General features: G+C 44.4%; 1 protein-coding gene and 1 non-coding gene across 2 annotated transcripts in view; both read right to left on the reverse strand.

Moving 5' to 3' along the window:
- Positions 1-23,334, reverse strand: part of LOC138762256 (indian hedgehog protein-like) — a 98,060-nt gene that overhangs the window by 14,982 nt on the left and 59,744 nt on the right. Inside the window, exon 2 of the mRNA XM_069935933.1 lies at positions 273-534. Within this exon, the coding sequence (XP_069792034.1) occupies positions 273-534 (262 nt within the window). The remainder of the gene's footprint in view (positions 1-272; positions 535-23,334) is intronic.
- On the reverse strand, positions 18,707-18,780 carry trnat-ugu (transfer RNA threonine (anticodon UGU)). Its single transcript has one exon. It is a non-coding gene; the product is annotated as a tRNA-Thr (tRNA).

Consider the following 23,334-nt stretch of genomic DNA (forward strand, 5'->3'; position numbering starts at 1 on the left):
CCGTTTCGCCCTCTAGGCTAATTGCACTGCCCTATTAAGCTAACGGATAATTTTCACAGGAGTGCAAAGGATTCTGATTATGAGTATAATTTAATGGTTGTGATTAATCAAATCTACAGGGTGTATTTATGAGTGTATTTAAGACAGAGATTGACAGGTTCTTGATTAGCCAGGGTAGGAATGATTTCAAGGGATACAGTCTAAATGCAGGCAAATGGGAATAGTTCAGGGAGGGAATTTGTTCTCTATGGATCACAGGACAATCCTTTTACCTGATTTGACTGAGCAATGGATATGAGCCTTCGATTCATAATAGACCCAGTCGAAGCCTGCCTCCACTGCCAGGCGCGCCAGCATCCCATACTTGGAGCGATCCCGGTCGGAAGTGGTGATATCCACAGCCCGACCCTCATAGTGCAAGGATTGCACAGAATGGTGACCGTCCTCGTCCCAGCCTTCCGTCACTCTCAGCCGCACGCCGGGCCACTGGTTCATCACTGAGATCGCAAGGGCATTCAGCTTATCTTTGCAACGCTGGAACAAGAGCGAGAGAAGAATCGTCAGGTGGGGCTTGTTCGCAAATGCTACCACCAACCTCCACTTTCCATCTGTGCTGAACTTTTATCAAACAAGTCCACTCCATAAGCACACAATTTATGGTGAAATCATACCGCACAGCACATATATTGGTGACATTATCAAAGGCCTCGTGTGGTACATTTCAGAGTGATGTCATCAGAGATGCAGAAATCCTGTAACATGTCGTACGAACAGAATGATGTCACATGGAATATTCACGTCAGGATTTACTATTCTCTGTTAGATATGCACTTCACACAGGATTTCTTCTCTTCCACAATACACATTTACTGTCTTTTTTGTTCTCTTGGCACATGGTGTGAATTTAATTTTCACCGTTTTGTTAACGTTTTACCATAAGATCATAAAACGTAGGAGTAGAAATAGGCCATTCAGCCCATCGAGTCTATGCTGCCATTTAATTATGACCTGATTCATTTTCCCACTCCGCCCCATCACCTTTGGTGTCCTGACTAATCAAGAAATAATCAATCTCTGCCTTAAATGACCCGGCCTCCACAACCGCCTGTGGCAACAGATTCACCCACCCTCTGGCTGAAGAAATTCCTCCCCACCTCTGTTTTAAGTGGACGCCTTCAATCCTGAAGTTGTCCAAGACTCATCCACCGTAGGGGAAACAACCTTTCTACATCTACTCTGTAACCGTTGAGTTGCAATGCACACAAGAGATCGGATATACAATTTTTTGGATAGCCACAGACTGATTAGGGAAATGAATTATAGATCTACAACCCCATCAGATACTTCAAAGTGTGCTGGGGGTTGTAGGTCAAGTGGGTGTAATTGGACAGCATGGGCTCGCAGGCTGAAAAGGGCCTGAATGTCTAAATTTTAAATCAAAAATTAAATATAAATTTTCAATTTTAAAAAATTGTAAAGCCATCCAGAAATTCTCTGAAACCGCATCCATTTTCAGTGTACAGAGTGTACTCATGACAACCCAAGCCTGTCATCGTGATAAGCTTTCCATTGTAAGTGTGCGGAAACAGGAAAACACAGAGAATTCTATGAAACACCTGGTCGGTCGGGTAGCGGTTATGGAGGGAAATAGTTAATGTTATGGATTGGTGACGTTTCATCAGAACAGAGCAAAATGATAATCACATAGAGTCATAGAGTTATGCAGCAGGAAACTGGCCCTTCAGCCCTTCTAATTTATACTAACCATGGACTAGTCCCATTTGGCAGTGTTTGTTATAAGGTGATTCACAAAGGTGGTCCGCAGTATGGTTACAGGTGGTCTGCAGGATGGTTACAGGGAGTCCACGGGGTGGTTGTAGGTGGTCCATGGGGTTGTTCTAGGTATTGCTACAGGTGGTCCTCCCCATCTCTGTTCTAGTGGAGTCTCTTCAATCCTGAAGTTGTGCCCTCTTGTCCATGACTCAGCCACTGTGGGGAAACAACTTTTCTACCTCTCCTCTGTAACCATTTATAGGTGGTCCACAGTATTGCTACAGGTAGTCCTTGGGGTTGTTGCAGGTGCTCCGTGTGGTGGTTATAGATGGTCTGCAATGTTGCTACAGGAGGTCCATGGTGTTGTTACAGGTGATTTGCAGGGTGGTTACAGGTGGTCTGCGGGGTTGTTGCAGGTGGTCCATGGTGTATTATAGGTGGTCCGCAGGGTGGTTGCAGGTGGTCTGCAGAATGGCTACAGGTGGTCGTGGAGTTGTTATAGGTGGTCCATGAGTTTGTTCTAGGTGATCCACAGGTTTGCCTGCATTTGATCCCTATCCTTCCGAGCCCTTCCAATCCATAAAATTGTCCAAATGTCTTTGGAACCTTATTATTGTGTCCACTTCTAGTTACTTCTGACCGCTCGTTCCAGATGCAGACCACCCTCCCAGTGAAAACGAACATATACAGTACTGAAACAGGCCATCTCGGCCCCTCTAGTCCGCACCAATTAAAGTGATCTCCTCTAGTCCCACCTACCTGCTCCCTGTCCATAACCCTCCAATCCCCTCACATCCATGCACTCATCCAATCTTCTCCAAAACGACAAAATTGACCCTGCTGCAGCCACCTCTTCCGGAAGGTCATTCCATTCAGCCACCGCTCTCTGAGTGAAGAGGCTCTCCCTTTCATGTTACTTCTAAAGTTTTTCCCCCTAACCCTTAACTTATGACCCCCTCGTTCCAACCTCACCTACCCTCAAGTAGAAGAGCCTATTCACATCTACTCTATCTATCCCCCTCATCATTTTAAACACCTCTATCAAATCCACCCTCAACCTCCTACTCTCCAATGAATAAAGTCTACTTGATCTTTCTTTGAATTCTAGATACTGCAATCCAGGCAACATTTTAGTAAATCTTCTCTGCACCCTCTCTACCTTATTGATATCCTTCCTATTATTTAGGGAACTGAACTGCGCACAGTATTCCAAACTTGGCCTCACCGATGCCTTGAACAGTCTCAACATCACCTCCTAGCCCTTAAGAAAGTCATGATAATATTTTGAAAAATGCACCATTTGGATAATATGTCCAGCCAGATGCCTTTAATAAATATTTAAAAGCTACCGAGAGGGCGCAGAATGATTCTAGATGGACTCTGGTTTCATGTATAGGTTGAGAAGCTTGGAGGTTCTCATGGGTTCAGAGGTGGTTATGAGGGGATATGATTGAAATCGAAGGTCATGGACAGTGGATGGAGTTGAAAGGCATGGACGGATGTAGAAAGGTTATTTCCCCACAGTGGGGGAGTCCAGGACAAGAGGGCACAACTTCAGGATTGATGGGCGTCCGCTTAGAACGGAGAAGGGGAGGAATTTCTTTAGTCAGAGAGTGGAATTTGTTGCCACAGGCAGCTGCGGAGGCCAAGGCTTTAGGCATATTTAAGGCAGAGATCGAAAGGTTCTTGATTAGCCAGGCCATCAAAGGTTAAGGGGAGAAGGGCAGGCAGTGGGGTTGAGTGGGGAAATGGATTAAATGGCAGGGAAGACTTGATGGGCTGATTGGCCTATTTCTGCTCCTGTGTCTTATGGTCTTATTAAGTATTTCCCTGATGATAATGAACATGTTTATCGTTGTATACATTATAAAATGCAAATATGGCAGCAAAATTCTTACTTGCTACAGCAAGTAAAAATCTACAATAGTATACATTAAATTAAAAAGATAATAAAAACAAAGATAAATAATTAATAAATATTCAGTGCACAAAAAAGTGTTGTTCCAATAGTGCAGAGAGTCCTTTTGTGGTGTTGGAGCCGAACCTGATTCATGTAACATGGGAAGGTTCAAGAGCCTGATAGCTGTTGGAAAGAAGCTGTTCTTGAACCTCGAGATGTTGGTTCTGTACCTTCTGTCCAAGGAGATGTTGTGACCAGGGTGAGGTGGGCCTTCATGATGTTGGTTGCCTTGCTGAGGCAGCGCCTCTGACACCAGTGTTTTCAGTGGATGCGGTGGGCCCGGCTACGTTTGCTACCTCCTGCGCCCTTCTACGTTACTGGACGCTCGGATGACCAGATGATGCATTAGGCAAGATCGGGTCATGAACAAGGGGACGTGGGAGGGAGAGGAAATTCAGACAAGAGAGATGGGCAAGCAAATTGAAAGAGAGAATGGGGGGGGGGGAGAAGGAGTAAAGGTAAAAAATAGAGGGAAAGGATATGAACAGCTGAAGTGATGGGATTTTCCAGACTGAATTCCTTTGTGGCCAAACAGCATCGATTAAACAAATACATCCATTAGTCAGAAGACAGGCCTCAAGTTCTCGTACTACTCATTGATAGCTTGCCTTTGGACCCAACTGCCAAATGGTGTGTTGAATTGAGCAGTAATGAACAACCTGTGCCAATTTCCAGATAAGATTGCATACCTTTGAATTTACAATGGCTAATACGTTACTGGAGCAGTTAAATTTTCAAGAGCAAATATGTGTTTATGGATCTCATTCCTGCCATTAGCCAATTAGACCCATCCTGCCTGGACACCAATCTAATTCATATTATTTTCCACAAAACGTTCCTCTGATCATTTCTGTTCTCACAGATTAGCTGATGAAAGGAGCCGCTGAGCACAGGAACATGACCTGTATTCAGCTTCTACAAAGAGCAGGGCATATCTAATACCTAAGGATTTTAGAGTTGCATTGATCTGGGTTTGTTGCCTATATAACAAATAGATCCTGGAATAACATAGCACAGTAAAGGCCCTTTAGCCCACAATATTATGCTATTCCACATCAATCCTACCCTTCCTAACCTCACAGAACAAAACCTTCTATTTTCCTTACATCCGTGAGCCAATCAATAACCCTTTTAAATGTCCCTATGATACCAGTCTCTGCCATCGCACCCGGCAATGCAGTCCAGGAACCCACCACTCTCTGTGTAAAAAAAAAACCTCCATCCAATGTCTCTCCTAAACATTTCTCCACTCACCTTAAACTGGCGTCCTCTGGTAGTGGCGACTGCCACCCTGGGAAAAAGGGTGCTGACTGTCCACTCTTTTTATGCCTCTCATCAACCTGCATACCTTTCAGCCGCCTCTCATTGTCTGTTGATCTGGTGCTTAAAAAGGCCAAATTACAGATGTGAGCCCAGAGGACCCCAAAGCCCAGCAGTAATAGATATTCACCAAGACAAACATTTACTTAAACCAAAGTTGCTTTTAATTATCTTTAAACATGAAAACTGAATCACACTTTAACTTATCACTATTGACTTAACTAACCTAACTTAACCCCCTTCTAATTCTAAGTCCACGTGTATATAATGTATGTGCAAGTTCTGAAAGGTGCTTAGGTTCACAGTCCAATCTCACTTCTCATTCCTCCAAGTTCACTGGTTGCAGTGAACTGTGCACAGAATTTAACATTTATAAAGTTCACCAGCCTTTGGTGCTTGAAGGTAAATGGTTACCCCTCAGGAAGGTTCTTGTCAGTTTTCAGAGAGAAATTTCTTGTTCCAGGTCACCCACAACTGATTTTCTTCCATCAGCCATTCCAGTCTCTTGCTGACAAAACTTGCCCCCTCAGGGTTCTCCAGATGATAACCTCTTTCTTTCAGGTCACCACAGAGATCCTTCTTGTTTCTCTTATTCCAAGTGAAACATAAGACAGCCAGTCCTCTCCTCTTGCAGAAACCACAAGGGCTTTGAACAAGATGAACTAAGCACTGACAACCCTCTTCCAAATGGGGTTTTCCACAAGCTGGCCAGCTTGTCCTGTTCCAGTCCCAGTTGCTGCTGCTGGCTGTAACACTGTAGAAGTGATCTCTCTCTCTCTCTCTCTCTCTCTCTCTCTCTCTCTCTCTCTCTCTCTCTCTCTCTCTCTCTCTGAGAGAAAGCCTGTTTGACTCTCTCTGCTTGCAAATCCACCTGATCCTCCTAGAACAGCAAGTTCCCCTCCAGACAATCTGCAGCTCCGACAAGCTCTTTCATCTGTTGCCTTTTTGTAAACAACAATCCATTAGTGAAGTCTCTTGGGCACTCTCCAAAGCTCTTGCAAAGGCTGTCTGTATGTGACCTACTCTAACAAACCTTGCCCAATTTATCTCCCAAAAACATATCTATATTCTGTCACAGTTCACAAGGACACTGAAGCAGGAAAGAGGCCATCGAGCCCCTTTAACCTGCCCCAATATTCAAAATAACCATGAGTAATCTACCCCAACCTTCAACTCCTCCTCCAGTTCCCCCTTTGCCCTCGGTCGCTTGATTGTTCCAAGACATATCTGCCCACATTTTGAATCCTGCTAATGAGTAAGGGTAGAGAACTCCACAGGTATATCACTCTCTGCAAGAAGAAGTTTTAATCCCGGATGGCTCATCTTGAAATGATGTCCCTTCATTCTCCCTCCATATAACCATATAACAATTTACAGTACGGAAACAGGCCATATCTGCCCTTCTAGTCTGCACTGATTTACGTGAGACTCCACTAGTTCCACCTACCCACTCCCATGCCCATAACCCTCCAACCCCCTCACATCCATGTACTCATCTAACCTCCTCTTAAATGACAGAATTGACCCTGCCACAACTACCTCTTCCGGAAGATCATTCCACTCAGCCACCGCTCTCTGAGTGAAGAAGCTTCCTCTCATGTTACTCCTAAAGTTTTGCCCCCTAACCCTTAACTTATGACCCCTTGTTCCAATCTCCCCTACCCTCAGGGGAAAGAACCTATTCACATCTACTCTATCTATTCCCTTCATAATTTTAAATACCTCTATCAAATCCCCTCTCAGAAAAGAAAATCTCTCTTGCCTTCTTTGGACCTCAAATATTTCATTAAGATCACCCGAATCTTTCTAAACCAGGTTTAATTTTATGGTTTAAGATCACCTTTTTTTCCCCACTCATATCCTATGCTGCAGGTGCTCTGTGGTTAGTAAAGGATTATTAAGGTGGTATGTGAGTTGGGGGGATGGGGGGAAAGGTTGAGACCACTTCTCTGAACCAAAGAATCTCGACCCCCTTCGAAGGCTTTGCTTCAGAAAGATTGCTAATCTACTGAATCATCTCGAATCCCATCAGGAACTCAGAAGAAGCTCTAAAGGGGGAGGACTCCTGCGTACAGGGATCCCAGGAAATGACCATCTCCATCAGAGGAGAGGATTCAATGGTATAATTTAATTTTAATTTAGACATACGCCACAGTAATAGGTCCTTCCAGCCCACGAGCCTGGCCCGCACAAGTACCCACAAACCTAATACATTTTGAAGGGTGGGAGGAAACCAGAGCAGCCAGAGGAAACCCACACATACACTGAGGGAATGTACAAACTCTTTACAGACAGTGCCGGATTCAAACCCCTGGTTGGTGGTACTGTCACAGCTTTGCGCCAATCACTGTGCTAACTGTGCCACCTAGTCTCTCACATCTTCATCACATCCTGTGGGACCACTAGATAAATCGACTAGACCAGTCACAAACATGTTGTGGTTACAAGAGCAGGTCAGGGGCTGAGGGTATTTTGTGGCTAGTAACACACATCCTTGTGTACTGTAACCTACCCAGCACTGACCAGGCAGAGGCCAAGAAGGCTATGAAGCAAACTTCACCTGCTTGGTCGATTGTAGGTCCAGTGACCCACAAGAAGTTCTGCACCTTCCAGGGTGATTGACTCCCTTTACACCACCCAGACAATTCATTCCCTCCACCCATTACTAAATGCGCTGCTTCGTTTATGCAGACAGCACCTCCCAAATTTTATCAGACGGTCATGGAAGGGCAAGCGCTGGGCGCATTTCCAAGTTGCCTTCATAATGACACACCGATCGGGAATATATTGCTCAGTCCTTGAGAAAGGACTCAGGCCCAAAACGCTGGTTGCATGTCTTCGCTACACGAAGAACGCTGCGTAATCAGCTGAGTTTCTCCAGCACCTCTGTGAATGGAACCATGATCACAGTACTTGGAAGACTTTACTGTTGAACTGAAATATATTATTGTGGCTTCATCGCCTCCAGATCTAAATGCTGGAACATCTTCCTAGAAGGCACACCTGCAGCTAGACTTTGTTAGGAGTTTGAGGAGATTCAGTCCGTCACCCAAGACTCTTGGAGATTTCTGCAGGTGTACCTTGGAGAGCAGTCTGACTGGTTGCATCGCTGACTGCTGCGGGGGTGTCATCGCATAGGACAGGAAGAGGCTACAGAGGGTTGTAAGCCATCATGGGCATCAGATTTCACTCCATCTTTAAGAGGGGTGCCTCAAAAAAGCAGCTGCTCTCATCGAGGGCCCTAACTACTCAGACCTATACCCTTTTCTCACCGCTACCGTCAGCCTTGCAAAAGCAAGAGTCCTCCCCCTTTTCTTCCCTCCACCAGCAGATTCCTGAACGGGCAATGAAGCTACGGACACAATCTCACTTTTTTGCTTTTTTTGCAGTAATTTATTTTAAAATCTTGCATTTACAAAATTGAAATATAGAGTCATTTTTGCACCCTGTCCTGCACGATACCACCGTGGCAAAACAACAAATTTCATGGCACGGCTTCATGACAATAAACCTGATTCCAGGTTTGAAGCCCCTTCACCAGAGGGACTGCAGTGCTCAATTCTTCCATATCCACACACCCACCACCCTCTGGGTGAAAAGGTTAGCCCTCAGTTCCATAAGGCCATTCAGGTCATTGAGCCTGCCCTGCCATTCAATCATGAGCTGAAGCATAACATAACATAACATAACATAACAATTACAGCACGGAAACAGGCCATTAGGCCCTTCTAGTCCGCACCGAACCAAACACCCCTTTCTAGTCCCACCTCCTTGCACAATGCCCATAACCCTCCATCTTCTTCTCATCCATATACCTGTCCAACCTTTTCTTAAATAATACAATTGACTCCGCCGCCACTATTTCTCCCGGAAGATCATTCCACAAAGCTACCACTCTCTGAGTAAAGAAGTTCCCCCTCATGTTACCTCTAAACCTCTGCCCCTTAATTCTTAACTCATGTCCTCTTGTTTTAATCTTTCCTCCTCTTAACGGAAATAGTCTATCCACATCCATTCTGTCTATCCCTTTCATAATCTTAAATACTTCTATCAAATCCCCTCTCAACCTTCTACGCTCCAAAGAATAAAGACCCAATCTGTCCAATCTCTCCCCATACTCCAGATGCTTAAACCCAGGCAACATTCTGGTAAACCTTCTCTGCACTCTCTCCACTCTGTTTATATCCTTCCTATAATTAGGCGACCAGAACTGCACATAGAACTCCAAATTAGGCCGCACCAACGTCTTATACAATCTCAACATCACCTCCCAACTCCTATATTCCATGCAGTGATTGATAAAGGCCAGCATACTAAAAGCCTTCTTCACCACCCTATTCACGTGAGTTTCTACCTTCAGGGAACGATGTACCGTCACTCCTAAATCTTTCTGCTCTTCTGTATTCCTCAATGCTCTCCCATTTACCACGTATGTCCTGTTCTGATTCTTCTTACCAAAATGAAGCACCTCACACTTATCAGCATTAAATTCCATCTGCCATTTTTCAGCCCACTTTTCTAAGCAGCCCAAATCCCTCTGCAATCCTTGAAAACCTTCTTCATTATCCACTATTCCACCTATCTTAGTATCGTCTGCATATTTACTAATCCAATTCACCACCCCATCATCTAGATCATTAATGTATATAACGAACAACAATGGGCCCAATACAGATCCTTGAGGCACACCACTGGTCACCGGCCTCCAACCTGACAGACAATTATCCACTACCACTCTCTGGCCTCTCCCTTTCAGCCAATGTTCAATCCATTTGACTATCTTAAAATTTATACCTAAAGACTGCACCTTCCTAACTAACCTTCCATGTGGTACCTTATCGAAGGCCTTACTGAAGTCCATATAGACAACATCCTCTGCACTACCCTCATCCACATTCCTAGTCACCTCTTCAAAAAATTCAATCAGATTGGTCAAACATGACCTTCCTCCCACAAATCCAAGTTGAGTGCTCCTGATCAGACCCTGTCTATCCAGATGTTTATAAGTACTATCTCTAAGAATTTTCTCCATTAATTTACCTACCACAGACATCAAACTTACAGGCCGATAGTTGCCAGGCTTCCTCCTTGAACCCTTTTTAAATAACGGAACCACATGCGCAATGCGCCAATCCTCCGGCACTATCCCCATATCTAATGACATTTGGAAAATTACCGCCAGAGCCTCTGCTATTTCCTCCTTCACTTCTCTCAATGTCCTGGGGAAGATCCCGTCTGGTCCCGGAGACTTATCCACCTTTATATTCTTCAAAAGCCTTAAAACTACACCTTTTGTAATCTCTATATTCCCCATATTTACCCAATTTGCTTTTTTTATCCCACATCTCCCAATATCCTTCTCCTTAGTGAATACCGAAGAAAAGAAACTGTTCAATATCTCCCCCATTTCTCTAGGCTCCACACACAGTTTTCCACTCTGATTTTCTAAGGGACCAATTTTGTCTCTAGCTTTCCTCTTACCATTAACATATTTGTAGAACTCTTTTGGATTAGTTTTCACCCTGCTTGCCATAGTTTTCTCGTACCTTCTTTTAGCTTTCCTAATTCCTCTCTTAAGATTCCTCTTACATTCAATGTATCTTTCAAACATCTCCTTAACTCCATGCTTCTTATATCTAATGTACGCCTCCCTTTTTCTTCGAACCAAGTTTCCAATATTCCTTGAAAACCAAGGCTCTCTCAAACCTTTTGCCCCTCCTTTTAACCTAACAGGAACATAAAGCTTTTGCACTCTCAAAATCTGATCTTTAAAAGACTTCCATCTCTCTACTACATCCTGCCCATAAAACAAATTGTCCCAATGCACACCCTGCAAGTCCTTTCGCATCTCCTCAAATCTAGCTTTTCCCCAATCAAAAACCTCAATCCTTGGCCCTGATTTCTCTCTTTCCATAATGACATTGAAGCTGATGGCATTATGATCACTGGACCCGAAGTGCTCGCCAACACTAACCTCCGTCACTTGACCCATCCCATTTGCCAACAGCATCTGGCCTTCTCCCCATGACCTTTGATACCCTGTGTGGTGGAACCACTGTTAATACTGATTGTACGGGTCTGGCTGGCCCCGGCTCTTGCTGATGGTACCTGTGGCTCCTCCCCCTTGATTCGCCTAATAAAGGAGGCTACCCCCATAACCCCTCCCCCAGAACAAGCTCGGATCTCGGGTCAGCAACATGAGATGTGTTTATGATAATAAAAGCCTATCAGTCAGGTAGTCTTCGGTGTTATTGATAGTGTATTATCCTGGCTAATCAAGAGCCTATCAACCTTTGCCTTAAATACACCCAATGACCCGACCTCCACAACCCCCTGTGGCAACAAATTCCAGATTTACCACCCTCTGGATAAAGACATTCTAATGCATCTCTGTTCTAAGAAGACACCCTGCAATCCTGAAGCTGTGGCCTCTTGTCCTAGACTCTCCCACCGTGGGGAATAACCTTTCTACATCTACTTTGTCCACGTCTCTCAACTTTCCAAATGAGACCCCCTCTTACTTTCCTAAATGCCAACGAGTACAGGCCAAGAGCAGCCAGACATTCCTCATGTGATAATCCTTTCATTCCTGGAATAATTCAAGGAACTCTTTTACAATGGGGAGTATATCAGTGCTATATTTATCATGGGTGATAATAGAAGCAGGTGTTTAAGGGAACTCTGAACCATCTCCAATGCCAGCACATCCTTTCTCCAATGAGGAGTCCATGACTGCTCACAGGACTCCGCGAGGCCTCACCGATCCTCATAGAGCCTCAACTTCACATCCTGCTCTTGCATTCGATTCCTCTTGAATCGAAGAGACCCCTCTCAGTCCAGGGCTTCTATCAGTCAGTACAAGAGGGAACAAAACGTGGCATCGCAGGACAAATTCTTGATTTTCCACTGCAGCTCTATCTTAACAAAGTGATAATGAAGTTAGATAAGCGATTGATTGGTTGTTGACGTACTTTGAATTTGCTGTCAACTGTAAACAGGCATTGTCCTCCTGTCTGTAGCCTTACCTCCACTTGGCAAGTTCCTTTAAACACCTGCTTCTATTATCACCCACGATAAAAATAGCACTGATATACTCCCCGTTGTAAAAGAGTTCCTTGAAATAATTTTGTTTCAAACTTTGATCGCTGCAAAATGAATCACGGGCACCTTTCATTTGAAAGTCAATAGCCTTTCTTTTTACATGAATCCTGAATAATCTCTGTAGTTTTACAATCATATTTGCTTAATCTAGTAAACGATGACACCTCAGAGAGAAGTCTAATTGCTTCTCATCTGCATGTAACACCCCGCAAGGTGGATTGCTTCATATCCAAGAGGTACACACCAACACACCAACTCATTTGTCAGAGATACTTCTGCACTGAGTCTATACCAGTTCACAGAGCTATCCTGTTTCCACTTAAAATGTTCCTGCAACTAGTTTTCTCCCTACATTCCCAACTACTTTTGCAGATTTTTCCATTCATCTACACCAGCGGGGAAATTTCCAGTGATCAATTCCCAGCCCACCAACCTGCAAGCATTTGTGATCTCGAAAGAAATCAGACTCACAGTCGTAGAGCGTGGAAATAGGCCCTTTGACCCAACTTCCCCATGCCCATCAAAATGTCCTGAGTTTGCCTCCTATCTCTCTAAGCACATCCTATCCATGCATTCGTCCAATTTCTTCTTCAATGTTGCAACACCTGCCTCAGCTACTTCCTCCGGTAGCCAGTTCCATGCACCCACCACCCTCTGTTAAATTTCTTTCCCCCCCCCCCTCACCTTAAACCTATGTCCTCTGGTCACTGATTCCCCTACTCTGGGCAAAAGACTCGCTGCTCTATTCCTCTAACCCTCTCTGTGAGATCTCCCCTCATCCTCCTGCACCCCAAGGAATAAAACCCCATCCAGCTCCACCTCTCCCTGTAGCTCAGGCCCCCGAGTCCCGGCAACATCCTCGTCAATCTTGTTTGCACCCTCTCCAGCTTGATGACAATTTCCCTGCAGCATGGTGACCAAAATTGAACACAATACTCCAAATGGAACCTCTCCAGCATGCTGAGGCTCAGATAACTCAGTGATTAGGGCATTGCCCTTGTAATCAAGGGGTTGTGAGTTCATTCCTCACTGGGGCAAACTCCTGTGAGGGCCACTACACAAAGTGGTGACTCTCTATCTTCCTTACAGTAGACAAAGGTAAAGAATTTTATGTGTATTACATACATGACAATAATGGAACCTTTACCTCTAGACCAGTACTCTGAGATCCCTTTGCTCTATAGCACCACCCAGATCCTTCCCATTCATTAAATTCTATCAACCATTCCTCCTGCTGCTACCATCGGCAACTATCTTCTCTTGCAACAAATCCAGAACACACAGAAGTCCAGTGACCAGAGGACATAGGTTTAAGGTGAGGGGGGGGGGGGGGGAAAGAAATTTAACAGAGGGTGGTGGGTGCATGGAACTGGCTACCAGAGGAAGTGGCTGAGGCAGGTGTTGCAACATTGCAAACCTCCCCCACAATCCCAAGCTCAGGATTGAACCCAAGTCATTGGCACTGCGGGGCAGTGGAGTGGAGTGGAGGGGGTGCAGAACATATCAAAGAAAGCCACAATCCTCTTGACATCAGGCATTTTGTGGTAACAAAAGCATTAAGAGTCTGGGGAGTCTATGGCTTGTAACACAGACCCTCATACACTGGGGCCTTTCCACCTCCCACAAGGCACAGGTATGAATCTAGCTCCACAACTCTAGACAATCCCAGACAAAGATTGATACCCTAAACATCACCCCAACCAATTATTCCCTCCACCGCTGGTGGCCACTGCTACGCGGGGAGAGGTTGCATGAACCTGGGTTGATTTTTCTGAAGTGTAGGAGGGCAGAGTGGAGACCTGATAGAAGTTAACAGTTAATAGAAAAATTGTCCCTCATTGACTCGTTATGTGCACGGTTTCAGAACTCCAAAGGAAATGGACCAATGACAATTTTTCTCAAGCAAAATATTTCAGTAACAATTGGGTCCAGATCAGTGATTCTCAACCTTCCCTTCCCACTCACATCCCACCTTAAGCCATCCCTTACTAATCACAGAGCACCGATGGCATAGGGATTCCTTAAAGTGAGATGTGAGTGGAAAGAAAAAGGATGAGAACCGCTGGTCTAGAGTTAAATAAGAAACACTGGTCAAGCTGCAACAGAGCCATTGTGTCTAATTCTGGTCACCACATTTTAGAATGGGTGTGCACAGAACATAGAACATTACTGCACTGAACAGGCCCTTGGGCTCACAATGTTATGCCAACCTATGAAAGCATATTCAAAAAGCTGAACCTTCTTTACTTCATAGCCCTCTATTTTTCTTTCATCCATACACCTGTCTAAGAGTCTTTTAAATGCCCCTATTGTACCAGCCTCCAGCACCACCATGGCAATGCATTCCAGGCACCCACGACTCACTGAGTAATTAGCCTACCCCCCTGACATTTCCTCTAAACTTTCCCCCGCTCAGTTTGTACAGATGTCCTCTATTGTTTGCTTGTCCTGGCCAGGGTAAACAAGTGCTGGCTGTCCACCCTGTCCATACCTCTCATAAGCTTTTAGATCACTATTAAGTCATCTCTCATCTCTCTTCACTTCAGAGAAAAGCCTGAGCTCTGCTAACCTTGGCCCAATCCAAGCACCATCCTAGTAAATCACATCTGCAGCCACCCTATAACTTCCACATAATGAGGTGACCAAAACTCTACACAATATTCCAAGTGTAGTCTAACCAGAGTTCAAAACATAGCAGGGCTGTAGGTTAATTGGGTATAAATTGGGTGGCACGGACTCATGGGCTGAAATGGCCTGTTACTGTATTGATCGATCGGCCAGGGCACAACCAGACAACTGTGCCCAGTTTCTAGTCGCCACTTTGCAAGGAGAATGTTACTGCATCACCCAGGATGCAGAGGAAATTCAACAGGAGGCCTAGGAGAGGATTTCAATTGTGAGGAGACCTGGATAGGCTGGGAGCATTTTCTTTAGAGGAGGGGGGTGGAAACAAAAAGAAGGGATACAAAACTATAATGGGCATAAATAAGGGAAATAGTAAGACGTTTTCCATCAACATAGCTTTGGGGGCTTTAGTGAGGATCTGAGGAAGAGGCTAATTGGAATTTGTAATTGTCTAGCTGAGGAGGTGGTGGGGGAAGGTGGGCTCAGAACATTTAAGAGACATCTAGAGCAGTGCTTCTCAACCTTTTTACCCTTGTGGAACCCTTGAAATAGTTTTCATGTCTTGGGGCGCCCCTGCATAAAAATGATTATCTTCTTCTTTGGCTTGGCTTCGCGGACGAAGATTTATGGAGGGGTAAATGTCCACGTCAGCTGCAGGCTCGTTGGTGGCTGACAAGTCCGATGCGGGACAGGCAGACACGGTTGCAGGGGAAAATGGGTGGGTTGGGGTTGGGTGTTGGGTTTTTCCTCCTTTGTCTTTTGTCAGTGAGGTGGGCTCTGCGGTCTTCTTTAAAGGAGGTTGCTGCCCGCCGAACTGTGAGGCGCCAAGATGCACGGTTTGAGGCGAGATCAGCCCACTGGCAGTGGACAAATTGTAGTAGTTCATGTGGTAAACATTATATATATTTTTGGGATAACTTGTTTAAGGAAAGAATGACCCCCCCATTTTGTCAAATTTATTGCAATGCAAAAAAAAAATCACATTGCTCGTTTATGAGACCTCACACCGAGGTTTTCATTTTAAATAAAATAAGAGGTTGAAGCCTTTATTATAATAACCAAGGATTTTCCAACAATATGCCATCCATGTATAGTAAAATTATGAATATAAAATTAAACAAAAATTACTCAGAAATGAATTAGCCTATTTATCACTGTTTCTCGCGGAACCCCTAGCGACTTCTTGCGGAACACTAGGGTTCCGCGGAACCCTGGTTGAGAAACACTGGCTTAGAAGGAAACTATCAGTGGTGTCACTAGGGTGGGTGTCAGCCAGTGTGATAACTCATGGTGTCACACCTTCCCCCTTCCCCCCCCCTCCACCCACCATGGATCTCCTCCCATACCAGACCCTACAGAATGCTTTGTAATTTGTTTTGTTACTTGTAAATCGTAATTCCCGTAGATCACTGAACCTAGCGACAATAGCAGTGAGATAAACAACAAGTAAAATTTAAATTACACCTTTAAATTACAATATCATACACACTGCCTAAACATATTAACATTTATATCATTGCATGTGGTTAAAGTGAAAATTCGGTTAGAAAACAATAGAATTCAAAATAAAAATATTTAAGAACTACATCAAAATTATGTCGATGTTAACTTTATTCTTATAGGAAATACATTAATGGATTAGGCTTGCATAATCAATAATGTAGAATATGTAGACAACTTACAGCATTATTAGTAACTGAGCGGAACCCTTTTTTGACTTTTCTCCTTTTCCTTTAATTTTATACTTCATTCTCAGAAGCGTTATTGGTATCGGTTCACAAATGTTAATCTTCACAATATTGTAGCTAAAACACCAGAACATTTGACAAAAGCAGCAACAAAAACAACAGCGCTTGTTGGTGCAGAGGAAACCACGTGATTTGAAGCGTCACTGTCATTGGGTAATAATGAAGGCTCTGACCAGAGCACATTAGAAGGTTCAGAAAGTAAATGAGCTCAGAGTTTTAGCCTTGAAGGTCTATTAATACGTGTCAGCTGGGCTTGCAAAAAATGTTTTTGTTGTAACAAACGACGGATATTTTTATAAAAAATAATAAATTTCTGCTCAACCACTGCACAGAAATTTTATAGACAGTCATTTTGATGTCATCCCCTCTGATGGCGTCACCCGATCTGGTCGGCACCCTCCTAGTGATGCCAGTGGATACTATTGCAACGTTTAAGAAAGAAATTAGACGGATACACGTATAGGGTGGATTTAGAGTGGTACGGGCCAAATGCAGGCAGGTAGGTCTAGTGTGGTGGGACATTCTGGTCGGCACTGGCCTTGGGCCAAAGCCAGTTGCCATGCTCTATGATGCAGGCAGAGTGCTGGTCGTTGGGTGGATGGGTGATTGATAGTGGACACGTCCATGGTTAGCAGGATGGCCAATGGATGTGCTCTTAATGGAGAAAAGAATGAGTGGCTCAAGGAAGTTATTCCACAGGTTACCGCTATTTCTCTGATTAATAATGGTGGAATGAGGAATATATGGAATACTGAAGGAGGAGCTGGAGGAGGAGCTGAGACCGGAGATGGGTGTGATTCAGTCAATCAAATCCTTCACCTTCCTGGCCTCCATTTTCTTTTTCCCTCAATTCACTCCATCTCTGATAATAATATTCTCCTCCTTGTTGATCCCAACTATTTACCATTTACAAGTTTTACCTCCCTTATTCGGTGCCCTGTAGTCCAGCAAGTCCTGTGGTCTGGCACATTTGAATCTGCTGCCGTTAGTACAAGCTCCTTACAGACAGCGTGGGACTCAAACCCCGGTCCAGATCACTGGTGCTGTAAAGGCGTTGTGCCAACTGCTATGCCAACCGTGCCGCCCCACAGTATTAATTCCTGTTTTAAGCTTTGTTCAACCTTTGATATGTTTACATAGGGGTCGATTTTGGGGTTTTCCGGCATTTCCTGTGGCCTGGCAATGGCCAGGTCCCAATGTTGCTGAATTGAAGAGGTACAACCTGTAGTGATTCGGCAATTTAATGAAAGCATGACACATGTCGTGGACTAATTTCCCGTTGGATCATTTTTTGTACAATGGAGAGTTCCTTCAGGCTAACACAGATTTTCATCTGGATGTAGAATGATCTTAAAGTGTGAACCAGAACTTTCTGATTCTGGCTACAAATTGACACCTTGTCTTCTTTCTTTTCTATCAAGCGGGAGAGAGAAAACAAGTGACCAAATGCTTGATTGAAGGGGGAGGTTTTAATGAAGACTTTGAGGGCCATAGGGATACGAAGACCCTGGTGTACGAATTCCAAGAATCCCTGAAGGTGGCAGCACAGGTAGATAAGGAGGTGAAGAAGACAGGCAGAACTACCCTGAATATTTCCTTATCCAAGGTCACCGAACTCCCCTCATTGCCCTGAACAGCTTCTGTCTGTCAGGGTCTCTATCGAACACTACAGCACAGAAACAGGCCCTTTGCCCCTTCAAGTTTGTGCTAAACTATTATTCTGTCTTGTCTCCCTGACCTGCCCCCGGACCATACACCTCCATACCATTCCAATTCCAAATTTTTCTCAAATATTAAAATTAAGCTTGCATTTACCAATTTACCTGACAGCTCGTTCCACTCTCCCATCACATTCTGCGTGAAGTTCTCCTTAATATTCCTTTTAAACTTTTCCCCTTTCACCCTTAACCCGTGTCCTCGAGTTTTTACCTAGGTATTTGGGTGGCACGGGCCGTATCTAAATTAAAAATTAAAAATGAGGCGCCTACAAGTGGATGCTGAAATAAGAAAAACTCTTACACGTGGAACCAGTTGGGTACTGACCTTGTGTTTGGTAGAGGTTCAATTATTGACACGTAATGCGTACATTTAGAATGCAAAGTACATGTACATCTTTAACTTTGTCTACTGTAAGGAAGACAGAGAGTTGCCACTTTGTCCAGTGCCCCTCACAGAAATGAGGCCCCAGTGAGGAACAAACTCATGACCCCTGGTTTACAAGACCAGTGCTCTCACCACTGAGCTATTGGAGCCTCATTTGGCCAAAATTGACAGCTCCACACTCAAAGATACCTTCCATCCTTCCCACCCCCATCAACACTGGTAACTTAGATAGTTATGTAATGTTAGAAAATGAAAATAACCTGGCTGGGGTTTTTAAAAACCCATTACTGCTTGTAGCATCCATTGCGAGACTTGCCCTGACCTGTAATTTGCTGTCTTTATAAAATATGTATAATGTTATAAATATTTGATTTGAAAAGTACAAGATGTTTTCTGCCAGATGAGTTTATGTTGCATTTCTGGAACAGGGGTAGCTGCAGAGAAGAATCACTTGGCAATCTAGAAATCGCTGTCTGCAACATTAGCAGGAATGTTGAAAATAGACACGTGAGGGTTTTTTAAAATTTCTTTCCCGCTGCAAAGTGAAAGAAAAATAGAAAAAATCTTCATTTCTTCAACAACGTTTGTTCCCTCAGGGCAGCCCAATGTATCTTCCAGGCGTTGAATTGCGGGAACTTAGAGTTCCACAGCACAGAAAGAGACCCTTTGGCCCTGCTCATGGAAGCTAGCCTGCCCATCTGAACTAGTCTTGATCTATTCCCTTCCATGTTGGGACAGTCCAAGACAAAAGGGATCGAAGGGTGTCCACTTAGAACTGAGATGTGGAGGAATTTCTTCAGCCAAAAGGTGGTGAATCTGTGGAATTTGTTGCCACAGGCGGTTGTGGAGACCAGGTCATTGGGTGTATTTAAGGCAGAGACTGATAGATTCTTGGTTAGCCATGGCATCAAAGGTTACAGGGAGAAGCTTTTTACATTGTCAACGAAGTCATGACAAGCCATAGTGAGCACAGCACCGATCCCTGTGAACACACCACCGGTAAAAGGGCTCCAATCTGAATAGTGACCATCCCCAAACACCCTCTGACTCCTACTGTTAAAGAGCACCAGAGTACAGCACAGAAACAGGCTGTTTGGCCCATCTAGTTCATGCCAAACTATTATTTCACCCTGCTCCATTGATCTATAATGTGGATCATAGTCCTCCTTACCCCTCCCTTCCATGTACCTATCCAGTCTTCTCCAAAATGTGAAAATTGAATCCAAATCTCCCACTTCCACTGGCAGCTCTGCCTGAAGATGTTTCTCCCTAATATTCCCCTTGACCATTTCGCCTTTCACCCTTAATCCATGTCCTCAGGTTCTTGTCTCACCCAAAGCTCAGTGGAAGAACCCTACTTGCATTTGCCCTATCTATACCCCTCATAATTTTATATACCTCCATCAAAACTCCCCTCATTCTCTGGCTCTCCAGGGTATAGCATCATAACCTGTTCAACTTAACTGTGAAAGTGCTAGACATATCTTTGTAAATCTTCTCTCCCCACTTTCAATCTTATTGATAGCTTTCCTGAAGTTAGGTGACCAAAACTACACACAATCCTCCAAATTTGGCCTCACCAAGACCTTACACAACTTCAACATAACATCCCAACTCCTGTGCTTAGTACTTTACGAAGGACAACGTGTCAAAAGCTCTCTTTACTACCCGATCCACCTGTGATGCCACTTTCCACAGAATCCTAGAACAATGCAAGACAGAAACGGCCCTTCAGCCCATCTAGTCTGTGCCGAGCTATTAATCTGCCCCTCCAAACCATGTACCAACCCAAATGTTGAAATGGAGCCTGCATTCACTACTTCAGCTGGCAGCTCGTTCCACGCTCGCACCAGTCTCTGTGTGAAGACGGCCCCCCAATGCTCCCTTTAAACATTTCACCCTTCCTCTAATTCTCATCTTACCTAACCTCAGTGGGATAAGCCCGCTTGCATTTACACTGTTGGTTACCCCTTATTATTTTGTATACCTCTATCAAATAGCCTCGTTCTCTTCAAGAGTGAAATACTCAACCAAAAGCAATTGAGGTTGAATTATTAAATGTATTCATATTGTAAGTAACTCCAAGGAAATAATTCCCAAACCTTTTTCACCCACAGGTCGACTTAAGTATTCCTTAATGAACCACAGACCACCTGATATAAACCCACTGACAATCAGTTTAGGTGCGGCTGGTGAGCTGGAGCTCTTCTCCAACCACTTTATGCTTTGTTTTAGTGGGAAAATCTTTGGAATTTTTTCTTTTTTTGTCATCAAATCTGCAACCTAGATTTACATAATCGCTTGTTTATTGAAATAGTATAGGCCCTTCAGTTGTGCAAACTTACCTCCATGACAATCTAACCCTTCTCTACCTCACAACCCATAGTCCTCGATTTATTTTACATCTTACATAGAGTTTTCTGAATGTCTCTATTGTACCAGGCTCCACCACCAGCATTCCAGGCATCCAATACACTCTGTGCAAAAAAACTCAACTCTGACCCTCCCCAGATGTGCTGACGTTGGAGAGGGTTCAGAGGAGGTTCACTGGGATGATTCGAGAATGAAAGGGTTATCATATGAGGAGCGTTTGACACCTCTTGGGCTGTACTCATTGGGATTTAGGAGAATGAGGGGGGAATTTAATTGAAACATTTTGAATGTTGAAAGGATTGAACAGTGTAGATGTAGAAAAGTGGTTTCCCATGATGGGAGAGTCTTGAACAAAAGGGCACAACTTCAGGACAGGAGGGTGTCATCTTATAATAGAGATGCAGAGGAACTTCTTCAGTCAGATGGTGGTGAATCTGTGGAAATTGTCGCCACAGGTGGTTGTGGAGGCCGAGTCATTGGGCACTTCAGACAGAGACTGATAGGTTCTTGATGAGCCAGGGCAACAAAGGTTATGGGGAGAAGGTAGGGCAGTGGGGCTGAGTGGGGAAATGGATCAGCTCATGATTAAATGGCGAGGCAGACTCGATGGGCAGAATGGCCTATTTCTGCTCCTATGTCTTATGGTCTTAAACCTTCCTCCACTCACCTTTAACAGATGTCATCTGGAAAAAAAAAGGTGCTGGCTCTCCACCATAATCAAGTCTCTCATAATCTTATATACCTCTCCTCTTCCATTGCTTCAAAGAGAAAAGGCCTAGTTCGATCTACTTCGCTTCAGAAGACAAGTTTGCCAATCCAACCAACATCCTGGTAAATCTCCTCTGCACTCTCTCCAAAGCATCTATCTCCTTCCCGCAATGAGGCGACCAGATCTGAACGCAACAGTCCAAGTTTGGTCCAACCAGAGATTTACCTCATGACTCTTGAACTCAGTCCCCTGACTATCAAAGGCCAACGCACCATCAGCCTTCTTACCCACTCTATCCACTTGCTGGGGTATTATATCAGTAGTGTTTGCCTTCACCCCATCTCTGAGGACCACCTATGGCAAACCTGGAGACCTCCAGTGGTCCACAGACCACATGTTGAGAGGAGCAGCACTATGAGATACAGAGAGCAATTTGGAATGGGACTGAAAATAAATAAAATTGAGGGTTATGAAGTTTGGAGGGTTTAGTTTTTTTTTGGTGGGTATCGATGGGTTGGCACAACATTGTGGGCTGAAGGGCCTGTACTCTTCTGTAATGTTCGATGAATTTGTTTGATCACCCATGACCATATATGGAAGAGCAACTCGAAGAACAGAGTGGCCAACTTCTGCTTCTATGCTTTTATGTTTCTTAATATATTTTCCTAAAATTTAGACATACAGCACAGTAACAGGCCATTTCAGCCGACAAGCCCGTGCCACCCAATTACACCTCATTAACCTACACCTCTCCCCAGTACGTTTCAAACAATGGGAGGAAACCAGAGCCCCTCGGGGAAAACCCATGCAGACACGGGGAGAACGTACAAGCTCCATACGGACAGCACGGGATTTGAACCCCAGTCCCGATCACTGGCGCTGTAAAGGCGTTGTGCTAACTGCTGCGCCACCTGCGCCGCCCCTCCATATTGTTATTATGTTATTAACCCTCCATAAATATGTACATGGCCTGCATTCAGCCACCACCAAGTACCCAGAAGGAGCAAACACACCACTCTTCTTGCTGCTGCTCCAAACACACTAGTAGGAACTCCGAAGCACTCGGTGACTGTTGGATTCTCTTGGTTGGGCCATTTGCCATTTGAGTATTTCTCGCTCAGATGGTAGCTGTTGCTTTCATCGGAAATGCTGTCAATTCCAGGCAATCCAAAGCAGTGCCTTGCATCAGCAGGCATTGGATGGGCCCCTGAAGAGAACACTGGCTCTTATTTTCAATTGCTAGCATCCAGCAGTAGTGTCATCTCTTCCTATTCTCTATAACCCTAACCCTATAACAATACAGTACAGAAACAAGCCATCTCGGCCCTTCTCGTCCACACCGATTTAAGCGAACTCCACTAGTTCCACCTACGTGCTCCCTGCCCATAACCCTCTAATCCCCTCACACCCATGCACTCATCCAACCTTCTCTTAAATGACAAAATTGACCCTGCCGCAACCATCTCAGCCCCCACTCTCTGAGTGAAGAAGCTCCCTCTCATGTTACTTCTAAACTTTTGCCCCCTAACCCTTAACTTATGATGCCTCGTTCCAATCTCACCTCCCCTCAAGGGGAAGAGCCTATTCACATCTACTCTATCTATCCCCCTCATAATTTTAAA

This window comes from Narcine bancroftii, chromosome 4, assembly GCF_036971445.1.
Source record: "Narcine bancroftii isolate sNarBan1 chromosome 4, sNarBan1.hap1, whole genome shotgun sequence".
NCBI lineage: Eukaryota > Metazoa > Chordata > Chondrichthyes > Torpediniformes > Narcinidae > Narcine > Narcine bancroftii.